The 22,124-nt window shown below is 36.4% G+C and overlaps 2 protein-coding genes across 4 annotated transcripts in view; one reads left to right on the plus strand and one right to left on the minus strand.

Moving 5' to 3' along the window:
• Positions 1 to 20,933, plus strand: LOC120346585 (uncharacterized). 2 transcript variants are annotated; one of them, XM_078114983.1, is made up of 11 exons: positions 1 to 5,410; positions 5,489 to 13,928; positions 14,537 to 14,671; positions 15,468 to 15,574; positions 16,003 to 16,155; positions 16,353 to 16,449; positions 16,749 to 16,895; positions 17,334 to 17,462; positions 18,104 to 18,276; positions 18,891 to 19,019; positions 19,869 to 20,933. In XM_078114983.1, exons 1-11 carry the CDS (start codon positions 1,100 to 1,102, stop codon positions 19,890 to 19,892), a joined length of 13,845 nt encoding a protein of 4,614 aa, XP_077971109.1. In that variant the 5' UTR covers positions 1 to 1,099; the 3' UTR covers positions 19,893 to 20,933. The 2 variants fall into 2 exon arrangements, with proteins under 2 accessions (XP_077971109.1, XP_039272281.2); XM_039416347.2 differs by having other exon boundaries at positions 1 to 13,928.
• LOC120346826 (heparan sulfate glucosamine 3-O-sulfotransferase 1-like) overlaps positions 20,828 to 22,124 on the minus strand; it is a 7,685-nt gene continuing 6,388 nt past the window's right edge. The window contains exon 5 of one of the 2 annotated variants that reach the window (XM_078114988.1): positions 20,828 to 22,066. In XM_078114988.1, the coding sequence (XP_077971114.1) occupies positions 21,791 to 22,066 (276 nt within the window). In that variant the 3' untranslated portion in view covers positions 20,828 to 21,790. The remainder of the gene's footprint in view (positions 22,067 to 22,124) is intronic. The other variant, XM_078114990.1, reaches the window with a different exon arrangement.

The raw sequence follows: 22,124 nt of genomic DNA on the forward strand, positions 1-22,124 counted from the left end.
AGCCACTAAATATAGAACACTGTAAGATGATATTCATTATTGACGGACAATACGCTTCAAAAATTGCTCAATAAATTTGTTCTGTTTTACGCAACTCAACTTTTGCGCAAATTCGTTAGGATCATTCACGCTACAATTTTCGAAAAATGGTATGTGTTAGAATATTTGTTCAAGGGGTGGAGGATTTTTTCTTAAGCGAATTATTGTTGCCGCGGACTAAACCCCACTAAACAAACTCAATTCACATTGCTCCCATTATAAATTGATGTACACATGAAGAGCAAACAAAGAAAATATTTATACGCCTTAGTATTTTTAAAGACTGAAGAGAGTGATGCATTGGCATGACGCAATGGTGTAACTGTAAGACGTTTACTTCCGGAAATATTCATAGTTCCAGAATGTTAAACATATAATCGATATTATTTGTGCTTTAGCCTTGCTGAACACGTGTCGGTTAACGATCCGAGCATTTTTAACATAAACTGATATATATATTTAATTTTATATTGTTGAATTTCATTGATTGAAAAAATATGTTATTCATTAATACACATATATTTGAGATCTCGCAGATCAGAACTTTATTCATAAGACAATAGTAAAGGTACACAACATCTAGTAGGTGATGTGTGAGTAAGATCCAAGAGTTAAAAACGTGAGCTTTATCAAATGAATATCAATAGCACTTAGATTTCGGATTCGTTCTTTGTCAGAAAAACCGTAATCGTAATATTAATTTGTTCTGAAAGTTGTATCTTTTATATCATTTATACAAAGCAAATACCTGAAATTTACTATTTTGAGAAATACTTAAATTGTGTGTAAGAAATAGCTTTGAGTCATACCCAACTGATTAATGAAGAGAATTCTGTAATCATAAGGCACATCTTGTTTTCAAGGTGTTGGACTGCATTTTATGCTTGTGCTGAACACTAGAAATGGTGGAGAAACGTTTATTTTATGAAAATTATGTTGGGTTTAAAATTCAGTAAGCTTTTTTCTATCCTATTTTTGGACGGGAGAATAGCATCATATCTAATGAAATTATGTAATAAAAAGTAGGGTTAAAGCAGAGATTGTAATAAAGACACACAGAATGTGGAGATACAAATTATTGGCGTTATACATTGCCATACTTTTCGGAAAAGCACAGCAAACGACGAAGAAAATAACAACATCCAATTCACTAAAAATGACAGAATTAACGAGCACAGAAGAAATAGATAAATCTACGATAACAATACACACAACTAATTCAGTTGCTTCGCAACAATTAAGTACAATGGTGTCAACGGTAGGAACGATTACACCCGGCACTACAGTGGAGAAAGTCACATCTCAAGCAACGTCTGAGCCAGTAACTGGAGAAGGCACAACACAATCAGTCTCTTCCAATAAAATAACTGATTCAGTGATGACACAAAAAATTACTGAGCTACCTGTTACTAATCGAAAAACTGAACAAGTGACGACAGGACAACGAATAACCATGCCAGTCCCTACAAAAGAAACAACTGAACGGCTGATTAAACAAAACGCAACAGAATTTGTTATTACACAGGAACAAGCTACGACTCAAAAAATACTTCAACAAATCTCTTCAAAATACACAACTAATGAACCAACAAAAATCGAAATTACAGATTCAGTCAATCTGGGAGAAACGACTCAACATAATACAACAAAAGTACCAATTAACCCAATGAGTTCAGATATAACTATTGAATCTGTCGCCACACAAAAAATCCTTGAAACAATCAAAGTACAGAATGCGACAAAAATAACCAAATATTCCACTGCAGAGGCATCTAACAAATCTTCGTCGGCGACAGATAAAGGAGGTGAGACATCTATTACACAAAAGGCAGCAGACATTTTTACAACTCTAGACACGACTGAACATTTTTTTACAGCAGGCGAAACTACTGCCATTACTTTGACATCTGGACCCATGTCATCTTATGAAACGACCGAACCTTTGATGACACAAGTAGCCGAAGTTTTCACCTCAAACGAATCTCCTTGGACGACAGAGAAAGTTGAAGGAGCACCTACTACACAAAAAACGACAGATCATGAAACAAATCTAGAAACAACTGAACAAGTAGCTGCAGAAGGAAGAACACATGCAGTTACTTCAGAACAATCGACTGAATTAGCGATTGTGGAAAAAACATCTGAATCAATGCCTTTTCTTGAAACAACCGAACCCTCTGCGACACAAGTAGCAACTGAACAAGTCACAACACAATATATTGCGGAGCCTGGAACAACACTGAGCTCTGCAGCTACATCCTCATCCACGACAGACACAGCTGAAACTTCTCAAGAGACGATTGATTTATTGACGACTCAAGAAGAGATCAAATCAGCGACTCCACAACAAATAACTGGAGCGTCGACAACACGGAATACAACTGAAACATTCGTCACAAAAAACACAACAGAATTTATCACGACACAGAGTACTGATATAATGACACAGCCTGTAGAAACAGATATACATCAAACAACAACTGATGAATTAAATACTACCGTGAAGCTGAAATTCGTCAGTACACAGGCATCGATCGAATTAGCCTCGGCGAAAGAAAAGAGGAATACAACTGAGATAGTGACAGTGCAAGAAACATCTCAACCAACTCCTACTCGAACGACAACAGCAAGTTTTTCAACTTATGAAATAACAGAACCAATCTTATTACAAAATACGACAGAATCTAGATCAACAAAACTAACTTCTGCTGGTTACGAATATGACACGACGCATGAAAATGGGACTGACATAATAAAACATACAACTGGGGAAGTGACGAGGACGGGGGTAACTGAATCTGCCACTAAATCCGTCGCTACACAAAATACGACAGAAAAAAGCTCCATGCAGAAAACCATTTCTACTGCACGAGTGACTATACAGACTACTGAAAGCAACAGTCCTCAACAAACAGCCGCGCAAATGATAACAGGGGCATCCGTGCCCGTGACTTTACAGGAAACAACCGAATCAGGGACCACGGAGAGTACAACTGAAATAGATGACGTGCAAAAAACGACAGAATTCGGTACAACTCGAGAAATGGCAGAAGAAGACTCATCACAGGAACTCACATTCACTACTCGGAAATCTACAAAAGAGTATATCTCAAAGCAAGCTGATGGGCTGGTGACTTTGCGAGAAACATCCGAACCAATGGTTACCTATGAAATGACCACACCCTCTTCGACATCAGAAATAGCTGAACTAATTGTTACACAAAACACGACCGAATTGGGGAAGTTGGTAAAAACATCCGTCGCGACAACGCCTCCGGCGACACATACAACCGAATCTGCCATTTCCACACAAACGACTGGGATATTGCCGACTAAAAAGGCCACCGAATCGTTAACTCCAGAAACAACTGAACCGCTGATGACACAAAGAGTAACTGATACATACGCTTCACTGGAAACAATAGAAGTCATTGCAAAAGATGAAACAACTGAAGAAGTCGCAAAACAGCAAATGACAAAACCATCTACTACACTTGAAAGTGGCACAGTAGTTACTTCATTTCAAACCACTGTACCTTTGATTGGACAAAATACATCTGAATTAACCTCTTACCATCAAACATCCAATTTATTTTCGACACAGGAAATAACTGAACAATTCTCTACCCAAAATACAACTGAAGCCGAAATAACACCGGGAACTATCGCCACTGAACTTGTGACGACGCAAACTGCGGAAAACGACATACAAACAACTGGACTATCCACATTGCAAGAGGCCACTAAATATGGCACTACGCAGGAGTTGGCTAAATTAGCATCGACAACACAGAAAGAAACTACAGTAGATTCTACACAAAAATGGACAGGTTTTTCTACAATACAAGAAACAACGGAACAAGTCACAGCACAGAAAAAGACCACCATGCTTTTTTCAGCGAAAACGACGGAACTAATAACTGTACAAGAAAAAACTGAACCGATGTCTACGTATGAAACGACCGAACCATCGGTGACAAAGAAAAGTACAAAACCGTTCACTACGAACAAAATTACCATAGCTACTTCAAAACAAACAAATGCGCCAGTTACTACAAAAGATGCATCAGAACTAATGTCTACCAATGAAACGAAAAAACCTTCATCTTCTAAAGAAATAACTAGCTCAGTCGCTACACAAACAACTGATGAAAAAGAAACGACACCAAAAACTACTATTTTTACTGAACGAGTAGTAACACAGTTGGCGGAAACTGGCTCAACTCGACAAACAACTGAGGTACTTGCGGTATCGGACACACACGAGTATATCACAACACAGGATACTACTGAATTAGTGACAATGCAAGAAACATCTGAACCAAATTCCGCTGCTGTCGAACCTGAGGCAATGAGTAATACGGAAACTACCAAAATACAACAAACAACTGAGGCATTGACGATAACAGAGCCAACGGAATCTGCCACTGAATCCTACGCCACACAAAATATGACAGAACTAATCACGTCTCTTAAACCCATTATCACTGCAGGAGTTACTATACAGCTTATGGAATCCGACATTTCTCAAAAAACAACAGCGCGACTGACAACAGGGGCAGCCGTATTAGTGACTTCGAAGGATACAACTGAATTAGATACCACAGAGAGTATAACTAAAACAGTTGCCATGCCAGAAACGTCCAAATTCGTTACAAATCAAACAATAGCTGTACATGACGCAACACAAGAACATACTAAACCATTCATTACACAAAAATCTACAGCAGAGTTTACTACAGAGCAAGCGACTGTACTAGTTACATCTCAATCAACGTCTACACATGAAACAACCAAGATGTTTTTGACGCCAAAAGTAACTGAACAATTTTTTACACAACATACTACTGATGCCAGAGTAACAATGCAAACTATCGCTACTGGGCGTATGGCGACTGAGACTGTAGAAAATGACATAAAAACAACTGAACTATTGACAACACCAAAAGCAATTGAATATGAACCTACACAACAATTAACTGAAATAGCGTCTACGACACAGAAAGGAACCGAAGAAGATTCCACACAAAAATCGACAGGCTTCTTCCCAACGCAAGAAACTACTGATCATGTCGCTACACAAACAAGGTCGTCTGAACAAATTTCTAACTATGAAACGAAAGAACTTTCGTCGACACATGGAAGTACGAAGCCATTCACTACACAGACAAAAACTACAACAGATACTTCAAGACAAACGATGGTAACAGTTACTACGCAAGATGCATTAGAACAAACGTCTACCCATGAAACGGTAAAAGCTTCTTCCACGAGAGAAATCGCTACCAAGTCCGAAGCGGAAACGACACAAAAAAATACAGTCGCAACAAGAGAAAAGACCGAACCATTCTCTACACTGAAAAAGTCCACGGTAGGTATTACAGATAAAACATATGTAATAATAAGTACACCAGAAACATCCAAAAAATCTAAACCAATGCACACACAGGGAACGGCACAGCCAACAGCGACACAGAGCATGACTGAACAAGGGACGATACTTATACCTACCGCAACTGCACATGATAAGACACAGACATTTGAAACTGATATTTCTCGACAAGCTACTGAGCTATTGACGACCATAGACACATCCGAATCTGTTACTATGGAGGAAACGACCGAACCAGTGACTCTGGAGAAAATACCTGAGACCATTGCTGTGGGCAAAACGACAAAATCAGCTTCTACTCCAAACCCAACCGAATCAACAACGTCACAATTTACATCTGATCAAACTACTACACAGCTAAGTAGCTTTTTGCCTACAACATTACCCGAACAAGAAACAACGAATACAATTTTGACACATCGAGCATCTACAAAAGCATCTTCAACTACATCTTCCGATTTTGGTATTACAACTTCGCATACATTGAAAAATACAAGTGTATCAACTCGAGCAATTCCGTCAACAACTTTTACCAACAAGCCATCTACTGATACAACTACTACCCAACAAAGTAGCATTTTGCCTACAACATTAACTGAACAAGAAACAACGGATACAATTTCGATACATCGAGCATCTACGACAGCGTCTTTAACTACATCTTCCGATTCTGATATTACAACTTCGCATAAATTGAATGATACTAGTATATCAACTGAAAAAATTCCGTCAACGACTCTTGACATCGAGCTATCCGCTGATCAAACTACTACACAGCTAAGTAGCATTTTGCCTACAGTATTACCTGAACAAGAAACAACAGATACAATTTCGATACATCGAGCATCTACGACAGCGTCTTCAACTACATCTTCCGATTATGGTGTTACAACATCGCATACATTGACAGATACTACTGTATCAACCGAAGCAATTCCGTCAACATCCTTTAACAACAAGCCATCTACTGATCAAACTACCACCCAACAAAGTAGTATTTTGCCTACAACATTAACTGAACAAGAAACAACAGATACAATTTTGAAACATCGAGCATCTACGACAGCGTCTTTAACTACATCTTCCGATTATGGTATTACAACTTCGCATACATTGACAGATACTACTGTATCAACTGAAGCAATTCCGTCAACTACTTTTAACAACGAGCGATCTATGTTTCAAACTACTACCAAACAAAGTAGAAATTCGCCTTCAACATTAATCGAACAAGAAACAACAGATACAATTTTGACACATCGACCATCTACGACAGCGTCTTCAACTACATCTTCCGATTTGGTTATTACAACTTCGCATTTACTGGAAGATACTACTGTATCAACTGAAGCAATTTCACCAACGACTTTTGACAACGAGCCATCCGCTGATCAAACTACTACTCAGCTAAGTAGCATTTTGCCTACTACATTACCTGAACAGGAAACAGCAGATACAATTTCGACACATCGAGCATTTACGACAGCGTCTTCAACTACATCTTCCGATTCAGGTATTACAACTTGGCATACATTGAAAAATACTACTTTATCAACTGAGGAAATTCCATCAACAACTTTTAACAACAATCAAACTACTACCCAGCAAAGTAGCATTTCGCCTTTAACATTATCCGAACAAGAAACAACAAATACAATTTCGACACATCAAGCATCTACGACAGCGTCTTCAACTACATCTTCCGATTCTGTTATTACAACTTCGCATTCATTGGAAGATACTACTGTATCAACTGAAGTAATTTCGTCAACGACTTTTGACAACGAGCCATCCGCTGATCAAACTACTACACAGCTAAGTAGCATTTTGCCTTCAACATTACCCGAACAAGAAACAACACATACAATTTCGACACATCGAGCATTTACGAAAGCGTCTTCAATTACACTTTTCGATTTTGGTATCACTACTTCGCATACATTGAAAAACACTACTGTATCAACTGAAGCTATTCCGTCAACAACTTTTAGCAACGAGCCATCTACCAATCAAACTACTAAACAGCAAAGTAGCATTCTGCCTACAACAGTAACTGAACAAGAAGCAACAGATACGATTTCGATACATCGAGCATCTACGACAGCGTCTTTAACTACATCTTCCGATTCTGATATTACAACTTCGCATATATTGAATGATACTAGTATATCAACTGAAGAAATTCCGTCAACGACTCTTGACAACGAGCTATCCGCTGATCAAACTACTACACAGCTAAGTAGCATTTTGCCTACAATATTACCTGAACAGGAAACAACAGATACAATTTCTACACATCGAGCATCTACGACAGCGTCTTCAACTCCCTCTTCCGATTATGGTGTTACAACGTCGCATACATTGACAGATACTACTGTATCAACCGAAGCAATTCCGTCAACAACCTTTAACAACAAGCCATCTACTGTTCAAACTACCACCCAACAACGTAGTAATTTGCCTACAACATTAACTGAACAAGAAACAACAGATACAATTTTGACACATCGAGCATCTACGACAGCGTCTTTAACTACATCTTCCGATTCTGGTATTACAACTTCGCATACATTGAAAGATACTACTGTATCAACTGAAGCAATTCCGTCTACAACTTTTAACAACGAGCGATCTATGGTTCAAACTACCACCCAACAAAGTAGCAATTCGCCTTCAACAACAATCGAACAAGAAACAACAGATACAATTTCGACACATCGACCATCTGCAACAGCGTCCTCAACTACATCTTCCGATTTTGTAATTACAACTTCGCATTTATTGGAAGATACTACTGTATCAACTGAAGCAATTCCACCAACGACTTTTGACAACGAGCCATCCGCTGATCAAACTACTACTCAGCTAAGTAGCATTTTGCCTACTACATTACATGAACAGGAAACAGCAGATACAATTTCTACACACCGAGCATCTACGACAGCGTCTTCAACTACATCTTCTGATTCAGGTATTACAACTTTGCATACATTGAAAAATACTACTTTATCAACTGAAGAAATTCCATCAACAACTTTTAACAACGATCATACTACTACCCAACAAAGTAGCATTTCGCCTTCAACATTACCCGAACAAGAAACGACAAATACAATTTCGACACATCAAGCATCTACGACAGCGTCTTCAACTACATCTTCCGATTCTTTTATTACAACTTTGCATACATTGGAAGATACTACTGTATCAACTGAAGTAATTTCGTCAACGACTTTTGACAACCAGCCATCCGCTGATCAAACTACTACACAGCTAAGTAGCATTTTGCCTTCAACATTACCCGAACAAGAAACAACAGATACAATTTCGACACATCGAGCATCTACGAAAGCGTCTTCAACTACACTTTCCGATTTTGGTATCACTACTTCGCATACATTGAAAAACACTACTGTATCAACTGAAGCTATTCCGTCAACAACTTTTAGCAACGAGCCATTTACCAATCAAACTACTAAACAGCAAAGTAGCATTCTGCCTACAACAGTAACTGAACAAGAAGCAACAGATACGATTTCGATACATCGAGCATCTACGACAGCGTCTTTAACTACATCTTCCGATTCTGATATTACAACTTCGCATACATTGAATGATACTAGTATATCAACTGAAGAAATTCCGTCAACGACTCTTGACAACGAGCTATCCGCTGATCAAACTACTACACAGCTAAGTAGCATTTTGCCTACAATATTACCTGAACAGGAAACAACAGATACAATTACTACACATCGAGCATCTACGACAGCGTCTTCAACTACCTCTTCCGATTATGGTGTTACAACGTCGCATACATTGACAGATACTACTGTATCAACCGAAGCAATTCCGTCAACAACCTTTAACAACAAGCCATCTACTGTTCAAACTACCACCCAACAACGTAGTAATTTGCCTACAACATTAACTGAACAAGAAACAACAGATACAATTTTGACACATCGAGCATCTACGACAGCGTCTTTAACTACATCTTCCGATTCTGGTATTACAACTTCGCATACATTGAAAGATACTACTGTATCAACTGAAGCAATTCCGTCAACAACTTTTAACAACGAGCGATCTATGGTTCAAACTACCACCCAACAAAGTAGCAATTCGCCTTCAACAACAATCGAACAAGAAACAACAGATACAATTTCGACACATCGACCATCTGCAACAGCGTCTTCAACTACATCTTCCGATTTTGTAATTACAACTTCGCATTTATTGGAAGATACTACTGTATCAACTGAAGCAATTCCACCAACGACTTTTGACAACGAGCCATCCGCTGATCAAACTACTACTCAGCTAAGTAGCATTTTGCCTACTACATTACATGAACAGGAAACAGCAGATACAATTTCTACACACCGAGCATCTACGACAGCGTCTTCAACTACATCTTCTGATTCAGGTATTACAACTTTGCATACATTGAAAAATACTACTTTATCAACTGAAGAAATTCCATCAACAACTTTTAACAACGATCATACTACTACCCAACAAAGTAGCATTTCGCCTTCAACATTACCCGAACAAGAAACGACAAATACAATTTCGACACATCAAGCATCTACGACAGCGTCTTCAACTACATCTTCCGATTCTTTTATTACAACTTTGCATACATTGAAAGATACTACTGTATCAACTGAAGTAATTTCGTCAACGACTTTTGACAACCAGCCATCCGCTGATCAAACTACTACACAGCTAAGTAGCATTTTGCCTTCAACATTACCCGAACAAGAAACAACAGATACAATTTCGACACATCGAGCATCTACGAAAGCGTCTTCAACTACACTTTCCGATTTTGGTATCACTACTTCGCATACATTGAAAAACACTACTGTATCAACTGAAGCTATTCCGTCAACAACTTTTAGCAACGAGCCATCTACCAATCAAACTACTAAACAGCAAAGTAGCATTCTGCCTACAACAGTAACTGAACAAGAAGCAACAGATACGATTTCGATACATCGAGCATCTACGACAGCGTCTTTAACTACATCTTCCGATTCTGATATTACAACTTCGCATACATTGAATGATACTAGTATATCAACTGAAGAAATTCCGTCAACGACTCTTGACAACGAGCTATCCGCTGATCAAACTACTACACAGCTAAGTAGCATTTTGCCTACAACATTACCTGAACAGGAAACAACAGATACAATTTCTACACATCGAGCATCTACGACAGCGTCTTCAACTACCTCTTCCGATTATGGTGTTACAACGTCGCATACATTGACAGATACTACTGTATCAACCGAAGCAATTCCGTCAACAACCTTTAACAACAAGCCATCTACTGTTCAAACTACCACCCAACAACGTAGTAATTTGCCTACAACATTAACTGAACAAGAAACAACAGATACAATTTTGACACATCGAGCATCTACGACAGCGTCTTTAACTACATCTTCCGATTCTGGTATTACAACTTCGCATACATTGAAAGATACTACTGTATCAACTGAAGCAATTCCGTCAACAACTTTTAACAACGAGCGATCTATGGTTCAAACTACCACCCAACAAAGTAGCAATTCGCCTTCAACAATAATCGAACAAGAAACAACAGATACAATTTCGACACATCGACCATCTACAACAGCGTCTTCAACTACATCTTCCGATTTTGTAATTACAACTTCGCATTTATTGGAAGATACTACTGTATCAACTGAAGCAATTCCACCAACGACTTTTGACAACGAGCGATCTATGGTTCAAACTACCACCCAACAAAGTAGCAATTCGCCTTCAACAATAATCGAACAAGAAACAACAGATACAATTTCGACACATCGACCATCTACAACAGCGTCTTCAACTACATCTTCCGATTTTGTAATTACAACTTCGCATTTATTGGAAGATACTACTGTATCAACTGAAGCAATTCCACCAACGACTTTTGACAACGAGCCATCCGCTGATCAAACTACTACTCAGCTAAGTAGCATTTTGCCTACTACATTATCTGAACAGGAAACAGCAGATACAATTTCGACACATCGAGCATCTACGACAGCGTCTTCAACTACATCTTCTGATTCAGGTATTACAACTTTGCATACATTGAAAAATACTACTTTATCAACTGAAGAAATTCCATCAACAACTTTTAACAACGATCAAACTACTACCCAACAAAGTAGCATTTCGCCTTCAACATTACCCGAACAAGAAACAACAAATACAATTTCGACACATCAAGCATCTACGACAGCGTCTTCAACTACATCTTCCGATTCTTTTATTACAACTTTGCATACATTGGAAGATTCTACTGTATCAACTGAAGTAATTTCGTCAACGACTTTTGACAACGAGCCATCCGTTGATCAAATTACTACACAGCTAAGTAGCATTTTGCCTTCAACATTAACCGAACAAGAAACAACAGATACAATTTCGACACATCGAGCATCTACGAAAGCGTCTTCAACTACACTTTCCGATTTTGGTATCACTACTTCGCATTCATTGAAAAACACTACTGTATCAACTGAAGCTATTCCGTCAACAACTTTTAGCAACGAGCCATCTACCGATCAAACTACTAAACAGCAAAGTAGCATTCTGCCTACAACAGTAACTGAACAAGAAACAACCGATACAATTTTGACACATCGAGCATCTACGACGGCGTCTTTAACTACATCTTCCGATTATGGTGTTACAACGTCGTATATATTGAAAGATACTACTTTATCAACTGAAGCTATTCCGTCATCGACTTTTAATAACGAGCCATCCCCTGATCAAACTACTACACAGCTAAGTAGCATTTTGCCTACAAGATTAACTGAACAAGAAACAACAAATACGATTTCGATACACCGAGCATCTACGACAGCGTCTTTAACTACATCCTCGGATTCTGGTATTACAACTTCGCATACATTGATAGATACTAATGTATCAACTGAAGCAATTCCGTCAACAACTTTTAGCAAAGAGCCATCTACCGATCAACCTACTACACAGCAAAGCAGCGTTCTGTTTACAACAGTAACTGAACAAGAAACAACAGATACGATTTCGACCAATCGAGCAGCTACGACAGCGTCTTTAACTACATCTTCCAATTCGGGTATTACAACTTCTTATACATTGACAGATACTACTGTATCAACCGAAGAAATTCCGTCAACAACCTTTACCAACAAGCCATCTACTGATCAAACTACCACCCAACAAAGTAGTATTTTGCCTTCAAAATTACCCGAACAAGAAACAACAGATACAATTTCGACACATCGAGCATCTACGAAACCGTCTTCAACAACACTTTCTGATTTTGGTATCACTACTTCGCATACATTGAAAAACACTACTGAATCAACTGAAGCTATTCCGTCAATACCTTTTAGCAACGAGCCATCTACCGATCAAACTACTAAACAGCAAAGTAGCATTCTGCCTACAACAGTAACTGAACAAGAAACAACCGATACAATTTTGACACATCGAGCATCTACGACGGCGTCTTTAACTACATCTTCCGATTCTGGTATCACAACATCGCATACATTGAAAAGCACTACTGTATCAACTGAAGCAATTCCGTCAACAAATTTTAGCAACGAGCCATCTACCGATCAACCTACTACACAGCAAAGTAGCAGTCTGTCTACAACAGTGACTGAACAAGAAACAACAGATACGATTTCGACTCATCGAGCAGCTACGACAGCGTCTTTAACTACATCTTCCGATTTTGGTATTACAACTTTGCATACATTGAAATATACTACTGTATTAACCGAAGTAGTTCCGTCAACAACTTCTAGCAACGAGCCATCTATCGATCGAACTACAACCCAACAAAGTAGCATTTTGCCTACAACATTACCTGAACAAGAAACAACGTATACAATTTTGACACATCGAGCATCTACGACAGCGTCTCCAACTACATCTTCAGATTCTGGTTTTACAACTTCGCATACATTAAAAGATACTACTGTATCTACTGAAGCAATTTCTTCAACAACTTTTATTAACGAGCCATCTACCGATCAAACTACTACAGAGCAAATTAGCATTCTACCTACAACAGTGACTAAACAAGAAACAACAGATACGATTTCGACTCATCGAGCAGCTACGACAGCGTCTTTAACTACATCCTCGGATTCTGGTATTACAAATTTGCATACATCGAAAAATACTACCGTATCAACTGAAGCAATTCCGTCAACAACTTTTAGCAAAGAAGCACCTAATTATCAAACTACTACAGGGCAAAGTAGCATTCTGCCTAATACAATAACTGAACGAGAAACAACAGATACAATTTCGACACACCGAGCATCTACGACAGCTTCTACAACCCTATCTTCCGATTTTGCTATAACAACTTCGCATACATTGAAAATTACTACTGTATCAACTGGAGCAATTCCGTCATCAACTTTTGGCAATGAGTCATTCACAAGTGGCCCCATTGATGGCGAGTAGCAAATATATTTTTTTGGCGATTGCATTTTGAATGACAAAAATTACGATGATAAAATTACACACACATCAAATTTCTCCACTAATATACAAATAAAATTAATTTATTCAAATATGTAAAAGTATTTATGATAGGGTTGAGATTTGTAGAATTAGGTATATTGTCAATACTTTTAAGATTAAGTTATATTCTAAATTGATACTTGAAAAGAAATTTGTTACTGCCTAATGAATTTATTACTATTGATTACACTGATTAATAATAACGATGTTCCGTGTTTCATTCAATCCTTTTTTCAGCAAACATTTTAGCATGTATTCATTCGCTAAAACTCTCCTATATAGTGTAATTTAAACGTTCAAATTCGCATTTATTATTATTTCACTATGACTTGTATATGTTGGATTTATCCGAAGATGTTTATAAGACATACACGTTCAAGAAAATGAGTTTACGCTTGTTTTAATTATCTTGGCAAGAATTTCTATTTCAAGATTATTCTTTTGCATTTAATTGGAAGATCTTGCTATTTTGTTCAATAGTATTACGTAAAGTTAAACTATAAACTCTATAATGAAATGTATGTATCTTTTTTCTTTCAGTAAATCAGTGCTTGGCGAATACAAACTACTGTTCCGGTGTTGCGAATTCTTACTGTAGGTTTCGTGACGGTATTGGATCCGATTGTCCCTGTATACCTGGCTTTTCTAAAAATGACGACGGGACTTGTGTTGGAGGTAATATTTTCATACTATCAGACTAGTAGATAAACAACAATGGTATTGTCAAATGCATTTTCTGAAATACCAAGACTACATCAGAACATATTTCGCTCTCAGCTCAGTTGCTGTTGTTGATATGTTCTGTGGCGCTTATACCATCATTAGTCTTTTCCGCCATTAGCCATGCGAATTAAAATTCTATACTACTACATCGTACAATATTTACCAATATTTTGAAATTTATGGTGTAATTCAGTGAACAATGGCGACGCCATAATATGACGTCATCAATAGTTTTTTCACCTCAGACGATTTGCGCTAATTATTTTTTGGGGAAGTCTGTTGTGAATTTTTACAGTGAAATTGCTGTATAGTATATTTAAAAACTCGGTCTTCAGCTTTGTCACCCCAAAGAAATGGCAATTGACAAGTATTTTTAAGGTCTTTGAGGTCATTTTATGGCGGATTGTCAAATGCATATACATATCATATGCCAAAACAGCGAAATTGTCGAGGTGCGCCACTTAAACGAAGGTCTATTACAGTACTTTATTCTGAGCTTGTCGACGAATACGCATGATTTCCGGCAATTAGTTGACCAGATTGTTTTCGACTAGAAGAAACAATGGGTGAATGTTGTCATCATTGCTTTATGAAGCCGCACTAGACGCTAGTCAAAATCAAGTTAAGAGTGTCGAATTTTAATTCAATTTCATAGCACCAGACGCCAGAAAGAGACGTGGTCCAGTGAAAAATGTACGATGGTGGTGCTTTATGTTCGTTTATTGCATATTTTTAATTTTGTTATCAGTCAAAGCATTTGGTTGTGACATGAGACTGGTGCAGGATTTCAGCTCAGACTTGAAGGACCCAAGTACAGATGCTTATCAGGAACTTCAAATACAATCTACAGAGCTGGTATGTGATGTTGAACATGTTACCGACCAAAATTAATAATTTTTTCATTGTTATATCGATTCAAAAATCATATTCAACAGAATTAAAACATTTTTATCTATAAAAACTGTAAATAATTGTTCATCGTATTGTGCACTAAATAACACTTCAATGTATATTCTTCCTCAACAATTGCCAAGCGTTGCTTTTTGCATGATGATCACATGTATCTTGCCAAACATCATAGTTACGTAGTTTCCTGTTTCATCTGTTCCGAAATTAGTAACGTTATACCTTCAACAGAAAGTTACTATAAAAACAATGTTTTTTGTAAAAGTGAAGAGCTTCTCTAGTAACTAATTAGTTATTTTTAGGCGTTTACAACGAAATGATTGTAAATATATATCAAAAATTGTACAATACTAAAATATATATATTATCATATCCAGCTGACAGATATATATCAAAACACAACAGGATTTATCGGCGTTATAGTGGTAGGATTTAGTGAAGGCAGCGTAATCGTTGCCTATACTGTGCAACTTGATTCCACATCCGCCGCAACAACACAGTCACTGCAAAACGATTTCACTACCTATGTGGTGAGTGTATTTCTTTAATTTTTACTCAATATCATGTGGTATTGCTATGCAAACGATCCAATCTATATTTCTTTCAAACATATTTGGATATTGAGTTGAGTTGAGTTCACTTGTAGAAACATATGGAAGATACGGGACTAAATTTAACACGAATCTGCAGCTTTGATTTAGTGAACGATGTAATAATATTATTCCAGAACGCCTCAAGTAGTGGAAATTGCTCACCGGATAACAACAATTGCACCGTGGGAGGCCTACAAGTAGACGTCAATAGTTCAGTCAATTCTATTGGAAGTATACTGCATATTATATCTTTACATTGAAAAAGATAAACACTTAAGTCGTCATTTTTATTGATCTTTCTGGTGACACTGTAAACTCAAAATCTGCATTTTAAATTGTCGTCATAATTATTCTAGATTCAGAAAATCAATGATACAATAGATATATCCAATTTATATTTTATTCTCATAGTTGTATCAATGCGTGAAGGCTGTGACACATTAACCGTAGAATTATATGACATTTCGCTTTTTTATAACGCACTGTCAATAATAAATATAAATAAATAGTGATTTTGTCGGTTTTTTCAGCTAACAACGATGCGTTGTGTCAAGATCCGAATGTTGTAGGATATTGTCAAAGAGATTCCACTTATTGCAACGCTTCATCTGGTGTTGCTGAATGCGACTGTTTACCAAATTACGTACGATTTCCAGGAGTGAACACAGTATGCGCAGGTGTATACTTGGTATTAAAAAACCCGAGTTTAGCATCAAAACGCAGTCCACTTTTAAATGATTTTGATAAGAATTGCAAGTTAACTTTAGTTTGATAAATCTTAATTTTCTGTACCAAAGGTATTTTCGCAGGGAATACCATGGCAATTGTAATACTCAAAGACTTTATTAGCCATTTCGGTTGCAAAAAGTCGACAAAAGTTGAGTATGTTAACAAAAATGGTGAGCGGAAAGCGATAGTACAAAACAAGACATGAAATAAATTTTAATTCGCGTTTTCCTTCTGGACTATTTTTGCCAGAAATTTTTTTCGCGTTTTGATATGGCATTTCCCATGTATACTTATTTTATTGTTTGTATATAGGTAGACAGAAATTTCATCCCTTGTGAAAAAATACGTGAAATGTGATAGTTAACTTATTCATTTGTCTCCTTTAGCTGTGATATGCTCTAGTAATACGAACTGTAACGCACCATTTGGAACTTGCAATATGAGCCCTCCCACCGAACCTCAAATAGGAAGTTGTTATTGCATGACGGGATTCAGTGGAAGCAAATGCTCAGATCGTAAGTAGAATTTGAAGAAATATTACTGAGAAAATCAGAACCTATAGCTATTGCGGTCTGGATTGCAGAACCGTAGTTTTGGTTTGATCGATCCGTTTTGATGTTGGTGCGCATATCAATGTACCGACTTTACATTGATCCACAATGCGCTTGAGCTCATCAAAGTGCTACAAAGTGAAGAATCAATTAAAAAAAAATATGCCTAATAATTTGTTAAGATATACTACAAAAGGGAATGTCAGAGTAAGAATAATTTTGAAACATTTGATTCAAAGGTAGACGGACGACCATGTTTATTATTTAAGATTGTAATGCTATTTTGTAACATGTTTGATACAATTTCTCAAAACTAAAACGACTTGATACCTAAATACTTGTTCATTTTGAACATATGGGGGTATTGTTAGGACTGTTGTTCTATGATCTTCCTAATTAATGTTAAAATCCTGTGTCCATTGCCACACAGGTAAAGCGATGATAAAAGAGAGGCGCTAAGATACCATCCAGGAATTTACGTATAGTCGACTCAGCGTCATACTACCATAAACATACAGATTTTTTAATTTCTCATGAAAATTTAAAAAAAATTTAGTTCTTAGCATTTTGTATCGTTTTCCTTCATGTGTATATATCATTTTCAGTTTGGCTTTTCATTTTTCTAATTGTGATGAGTTTTCTTGTACTCGTTACACTCATTGTGGTTGGAATTTATTTCGTAAGAAAGAACAAGATACAAAGGGATATGAAATTGTGGGATAACGAACCCCAGATCGAAAGAACATCAGATTTTTGGAGATCTCGCGTAGTGGTGGAGGTAACTTGACCTGTTCATCACATTTACAATCCAATAATATTTTATCGTTGAATATCTCTTTGTAATGCCTTAATCGGTAAGCTGTTAAGTCGGTACCAAAAAAAAGAGTACGTTTTCCCAAATTAAAAACGACTTTCGATTTGATATAAGACGAAAAATTAAAATTTAGATTTAACTATCCACGCCATATTATCGAATGTAAGAAATTTACATAAAAGAAAAAGTGTGGCATAGTCAAATACCACATTCTCTAATAACTGGTGTAGATATGATGATGAATATATTAGGCGCAAGAAATGCCAGCTGAATAAACAACAATGAACTTTCCTAAGAGACGAAGATCTTCATCATGACATTAAACACTGAGAGACAAATAGAAGGAAATCTGAGTGATCAATTTTTATGGCGACCACACATAATATTAATAAATTGTCTTTCGCTAAATAAACACATACAAGTGGAGTCTAAATATCGAATCTAAGTGCGACTCCTTATTAATAGTGTATTCCTAAGTAATCTCTCTACATTAAACAACATTTTCAAGTCCCACTTTGCTTTTCTTGTTTTGCATATGAGAAAACCCTGAAAATGTTATGTAAAGTAATATATTTTAGGATATGTACTTTGACCGTCCACATCTTAGAGCTGTCAGTCCAACAATTGAACAAATTGAAATGACTCAATCTTCAAGTAGAGGTGGTGGAGTCGAATATGAAATTCAATTAGAAGGACATGATATTACCGTGAGTTCTTAACAAGCCATCAAAGATAATCGATTGTTTTCTACGATTGCTAAATGTCAAATGAAACTAGTCTAGTCAAAATTGTATTAAATCTTGTGGACATTGCGACGTGTATTGTTTATTTACAATCCAGTCTTCAGTTAAGCTAATATTTATTTGAAAATGTCTTTTCAAATGATAAGTCTGTCATAATAAAGCCTTCGATACTCAGTTTATCTTTCATTTCTCATCCACAATATCAGAAAAGTGGAGTCGTAACCGGGGTCAACGCGTGAGTAACTTTTGTGGGCAGTGCTTACCCTTGTGAAACCCCTGATATGCTACTGGGCTTGGCAGAGAAACCCTATTATATAAAAATCATTTGAAAACACCCATAGATGTATGAAAAACAAATGTTTTGGTATTGGACTCTCCAACAACAACAATGAAAAGTTATTACAGAAGATAAAATGAAAGAAATTCGATGACCCTCTGCTCTTGGATTTTGCTCACAAACTTCTATAGCGTATCTCAGTGTTGCTCAATGAAATATTAATGCACTTATCCATATACTCATGCAAATTTCTGTTTTTATTTGTGATAGGTATTAAAGCAGAAAATTTCACACAAATATGTATTAACTCCACTCAATGAGAAACTTTTACCGAGCCTTACAGAACTCCCAAAACCCCGGTTGGAAAGCACTGGTTTAGGTGCTGGCCAAAGTAAAAATGCATACCAGTTGCTGATATATATATACCGTATTTATATGTTTTCTAGTTTATGGGAATGCTGAAATTCGAACCGATGGACCTTATTATACTTTCTATGAAATAATATTGCATTAGTATCTTAAACATAATTTTCCAGGTTATTGAAGATGATGAACTATAGGAGACATGATGAGCACATACTTGCTTGGTGTTCAATGTGCACGAGAGAGTTGCACAATATATTGAGGCATTAAATCATTGGTTTTATTATTTCTTGGGCTTAAAACTATTAGAATAGCCAATTTCCAAGATTTTTTTCACTCTAATATTCGCTTTTACAGTGCTATATGTGAACAGAGTTTGTGAATTGTGTTCCATACGTATTTTTATCCCATTTTTATTCTGTTTGACCAAGATTCACGCTTTTGTCATTCGATTTCCCATCAATTAAATTACCAATTCCTATTTCAGTTTTGTCTTTGTTATTTTGTGCACAAATATCACTGTATAATATACTTCACATATATACCATTAAATTTGAGCTACTGTATTTGCGATGAAAATTCACCAAAAATGTTATGTATATGTGCTTTCATATCCTTTATTTTTATGCAAATACGTCTTTAGCAGGCATATGTTTCAGTAAACGTTTTGTTTAAAAACATTACATGACAGAAATGCTAATTGATAAAAATTGTCAACTTTATTCTTTTAATCTCTTCGTTCCAGGTTGTATTTTTAGTCTTTACTTATATATGTACATGTTAGATCATTAGTTTTCTGATTGGTAACGCGTACTGCGTCTTTAACTACAATACGATATTAATTTTCACTGTTAGCGTGTCTTTGAACACGACTGGATTTTCATATAAAATATATATTTATATTTACTTTTACTTATAAAGCTGTATCAGTGTTTTCTATTGGATGAAACAACTATTTATTATAAAAAGACATTTCATCTTTGTAAAATTTCGGTATGACATACCTTCCGGATGGACAACGTTAATTTACAGTTCACATATATAATGAATATGAACAGAGATGGAGTAATTCGTGCACTGATTGACAACATTTCGACTACGCAATTAAGTCACATTATAATATGTGATAACCTTTATTCATCCTACTATTTTGTTTGCAAGTTTAAACTTTATGGTTATTGTATATTGTCTGCTCAACTTACAAATATTAGTATCAAATAAATTTTCTTGCTTGCGCATAGCATCAGTATGTCTAGTCCGAGATAGTGCTTCACTGTTTTCGCTTCCATAAACGTATTGTGATGAAGTTGTATGAAAGTGAGGTTTAATTAAACGTTAGATTGATCATGTTTTGTAGTAATTCACTTACTTATTCAGAAGTGACAAAAACTTCAGAGTAATGTTACAAGCAAGAATGGGAATGTCAGAAGCTGAGAAAATTATGCGAAATTATGTCTACTCTAGGTTCTAGTAAATACTGGTCAACTGGCGTTGTAAAGCATTCCATTTAAATACGTCTAGAAAAAAAACAATTGGGATGGGGGACATTTCACATGATTGATCTGGGATTTATATGCTTTTATAGAAGTTTGTAACTACCTTCATATTAGCCATGTTTCAGAATAACGCTTATGTATAACAGAAACGTTGATATAAGTATGACGGCATTTCATTTATTCAATCACTATTTTCCTCGACGTTGATATGGAGATAAATTAAAATTGAAACAATCAATAAGATTTTTGACTTCAATGCTGAAAACCAAAAACAATGTAGACTAATTAAGGCTTGTAATAGAATAGATTATTTCCACCATATCCGTTTTCGCAATAAAACCATTTAGTACTTTCGCATCTAAATAATACCATTTTACATAAATATCTTACGTTGGTTAGGGTCGAGTTAGTTAGAAATTGAGAATCGTTTGCTAGCAAACTCGTCTTCGTGGAAGAGAGCGGGTAATCCACTACTAACAGATTTAATATTTTATGCTACATCATAAAATATCTTTTCGTTGCCCTAAATTAAGCGGTATAATTTCTAGAGCACATGATATGTGCATGATGACGCAGTTGAATTAACGTTTAATCGATCGTCACCAATTAAATCTACGATCGAGTAGTTTATATAGTTTTTCATTGAATGGTGCAAAAAATAAGCGAAGTTTTTCCATATATTCCGGGTTCGCGATACCCCATGCTCCTTTTCTAGTCCTTCCTTTTCCAGTCATACAAGAAGTACGTGCTGTTCCTGCGACTAAAACGCCGTTTCTTTCCACTACTAAAGGTTTGGCAAAGCAAGAAAACCCTGACGGTCCTTTTGGAATATTTTCTGGTAAAACAAACTCTGGAATGTGAAGAAAGTCTTGAACCTAAAGCAACCAAAAAACAATTAAAAATGAGAGAATTATATAAACAAGAGTCATGGCA

The sequence above is a fragment of the Styela clava genome, chromosome 8, assembly GCF_964204865.1.
Source record: "Styela clava chromosome 8, kaStyClav1.hap1.2, whole genome shotgun sequence".
Taxonomy (NCBI): Eukaryota; Metazoa; Chordata; class Ascidiacea; order Stolidobranchia; family Styelidae; genus Styela; species Styela clava.